General features: G+C 40.3%; 1 protein-coding gene across 1 annotated transcript; it reads right to left on the reverse strand.

Moving 5' to 3' along the window:
- Window positions 1-240: 240 nt before the first annotated feature.
- LOC106467655 lies at window positions 241-1,628 on the reverse strand. Its single transcript, XM_013928027.1, has 3 exons — window positions 1,520-1,628; window positions 946-1,232; window positions 241-777 (listed from the first exon to the last, which is right to left on the reverse strand). Exons 1-3 carry the CDS (start codon window positions 1,626-1,628, stop codon window positions 241-243), a joined length of 933 nt encoding a protein of 310 aa, XP_013783481.1.
- Window positions 1,629-2,819: the final 1,191 nt, after the last annotated feature.

Consider the following 2,819-nt stretch of genomic DNA (forward strand, 5'->3'; position numbering starts at 1 on the left):
AATCCGGGGTTTCGATGGTGAGAAGAGCACAGATAGCCCATTGTGTAGCTTTGTGCTTAACTTCAAACAAACAAACCTTTGTGAAATTTTTCCGTGGGCAAAGGCCTTTAACAAACAACAATATCATTTTGAGAAAGAAAAAACGTAAACATCTGTTCATTTAATTGGATAATTTATTGAAAGTTTAAACACATTGTCAAGGATTACTTTAATGAGTTCAGTAATGCAGAACTGTGATAACTAAACGAAACATGTTTTACATGCCTTTTTTAAAGCAAATGTTTTTATTATTTCACTGAAGTCAATTCTCCCAGCAAGTTCGCTCTCAATGCTGAAAGATCTCTCAGCAGATGCTACTCTAACAGGCAATGTGCAAAATATTCGCAGTGCAATACATAGATTTGGAAAAATGCCATCTAACTTGTACCTTTTTATTGTTTTTAAAAGTTGATATGGCCCCATATCTTCACCAAAGTTTGATGCATGTATTACCTTAAGGTGCCCCATTTCCTCTTGCATGGATTCTGAGAGATCGTCTGGGTGTTTGTCCATTAATCTTGCGCATGCAAGTTTGAGCTCCTCTTCTGTCATGCTTCGATACTGCCACAGAATACAGAACAATCTAATAATTGTGTTTGCAGCATCAAACTGCTTTGACACTCTGTCAATCACCGAATCAATGACAACAAAGAAGACATTCCATTTGAATTCAGATTCAGGCTCATCAGAGCCATCACAAGGATATTCTAGGACGTTCTTCCCTCGTTCATCATCTTCCTCAATGACAATAAGTCTTGCTCTTTTTTTAACTTTCCGTTTTGATGGGAGATGGGGTTCAATTTCGATTTCCTCACCAACCAGTTTCGCTTAATTTAACATCTGTGGCCATTTCCCACGTAGATCTTCAAGATCAGTAAGGAGTGACTCTAGATTTGAGACCTCTACATCCACTGTAGCATCTCTTGCCTGGATGATCCGATTTCTCCTGTCGATCTGTACGAGAATCTTCAGCAACATCGATGACATAAGGATGCAAATGAAGGATGACACGTTTTTGATTACACCATTAACTTCATTAATGGTTTTTGACGTGAGGTTGAGAGACAGAAGTTTCTTTAGCGCAAGTCGTATTTCAGCAAAATAAGCTGCAAATGGTCTCACACATGCCACTCGGTCTGTCCAACGAGTACCTGACAAAGCATGGATGGATTTGCCCACATACTCTTTGAGGACTGAAAGAAAACAAATTGTAAACTGTTTGCACTACTCCAAAAAATGTAACTGCCTCTGTGCAACATGATGCAAAATGTGCTCCACATAAGTTTAGTGAATAGCAGGCACATGAAGAATAAATGCACAGTGGATTAACAGCATGTATGTGCTGTTGGCTACCATTGTACTTGCCAGATATGTTGTGAGCATTATCATAACCCTGTCCACGACAATCTTTAATAGGTATTCCAAAATGCTTGAGTGTTTCGATAATCAGACTTGCTAATTCAGCCCCCCGTATTCTTACAATAATCAACAAAGGTTAAAAATCGTTCTTGAACTGCAAATTCGGTATCATCCTTGGCCAAATAACGAATGAGGAACATTGTCTGCTCCACATGGCTAGAATCAACCATGATTGAATAATATTTTTCGGCTCTTATTTCATCCAAAATGTGACTCCGAACATAATCTGCACAGTTACTGATGAATTCAATTTGAGATGTTCCTGAGATATAGTGAACTTGAAGCCATTCACCTTTTGCTTGCGAAGCTCATATCTTTGCAACATGTTCAGCTAGAACTGAATCGTAATTGGCCAGGAGTTCAATGATCCCCAGGAAGTGCCCATTATTAATGTCGCCAATTCGCTGGGATGAGCCACGGAAAGCAAGTCCTCTTTGGCCAAGAAAAATTACTACATCAATTATCATCGTAAGTATATTTAGCCATTTCTCAGTCTCGCTCATGATTACTTTGTGAGACATCACATCAATCCCAGTATCACTTTCTAACCTCCTCTCCAACTCACGCCTTGCAAGATAACTGTGCTGTACTGCTTTCATGTTGAGGCAACCTGTCAAACAACTTTTTCAATTTCTGTTCTATACCCCAGCCTTGTTTGGATGCCATGATCGACTGTGTCCTTTGCAGTTGTGAGCCCACTGTATGAGAGAAAAGCCTACAAGGCAGGCAATATAAGGACTGTTTTCCAGGACTGAATACAAGCCATCGTCTGCTCTCGCTTTCACCATTTGTTGTTCTGACTTTGAGAACAGACATTGGAAATTTTCGTCCGGTAAAATCACTAGGGAAATATTTTGGGTGTGACAGAGGCCTTTTCCGAATCATGTCTTCTATATATTCTTTAGTTGGAATGTCTGATGGGCAAAGTCCAATATCGACCCCATATGTTTTAGGCTTGTTTTCTGTTGAATGCTGGCTCATGTGGCCTTCTTGGGCCGTCTCTGCACATGCTTCTGTGTTTCTGGGCTTTCTGGCCTAGCTAGCAGTTCATGTTGATCTTCTATGTCAAGCCTACTGTCATGATCATAATTTCCAATGGTGTTGGTATTAACTGAGCCTGCTGGGGTAGGCCTATGTACTGGATCTGTATGCTGCTGATCGTACTGGAAGCCAACCTCAAATGATGTCCAACAATCCCTGATCACTTCCTTCTCCCTTTCTTGCCGAGCCTCCCTTTCACGCCTCTTTTGTGCGCCGGATTTGTGCTAGTAAAATGACATGACGGAAATTCTGGAAGGAATGAAAAACATTTTAACATCTAAGACCAAAAACCCACCTAATATTTCAGTGGGTTTTTGGTT

The sequence above is a fragment of the Limulus polyphemus genome, unplaced genomic scaffold (assembly GCF_000517525.1).
Source record: "Limulus polyphemus unplaced genomic scaffold, Limulus_polyphemus-2.1.2 Scaffold2694, whole genome shotgun sequence".
NCBI classification, from domain to species: Eukaryota; Metazoa; Arthropoda; class Merostomata; order Xiphosura; family Limulidae; genus Limulus; species Limulus polyphemus.

Coding starts and splice junctions, on each gene's coding strand:
- LOC106467655 (XM_013928027.1), bottom strand. CDS start 1,628: ATGGTTGATTCTAGCCATGTGGAGCAGACAATGTTCCTCATTCGTTAT. Junction 1,233..1,519: donor TTTAACCTTTGTTGATTATT/GTAAGAATACGG, acceptor GTTTTCTTTCAG/TCCTCAAAGAGTATGTGGGC. Junction 778..945: donor CAAGAGATGCTACAGTGGAT/GTAGAGGTCTCA, acceptor ATTGTCATTGAG/GAAGATGATGAACGAGGGAA.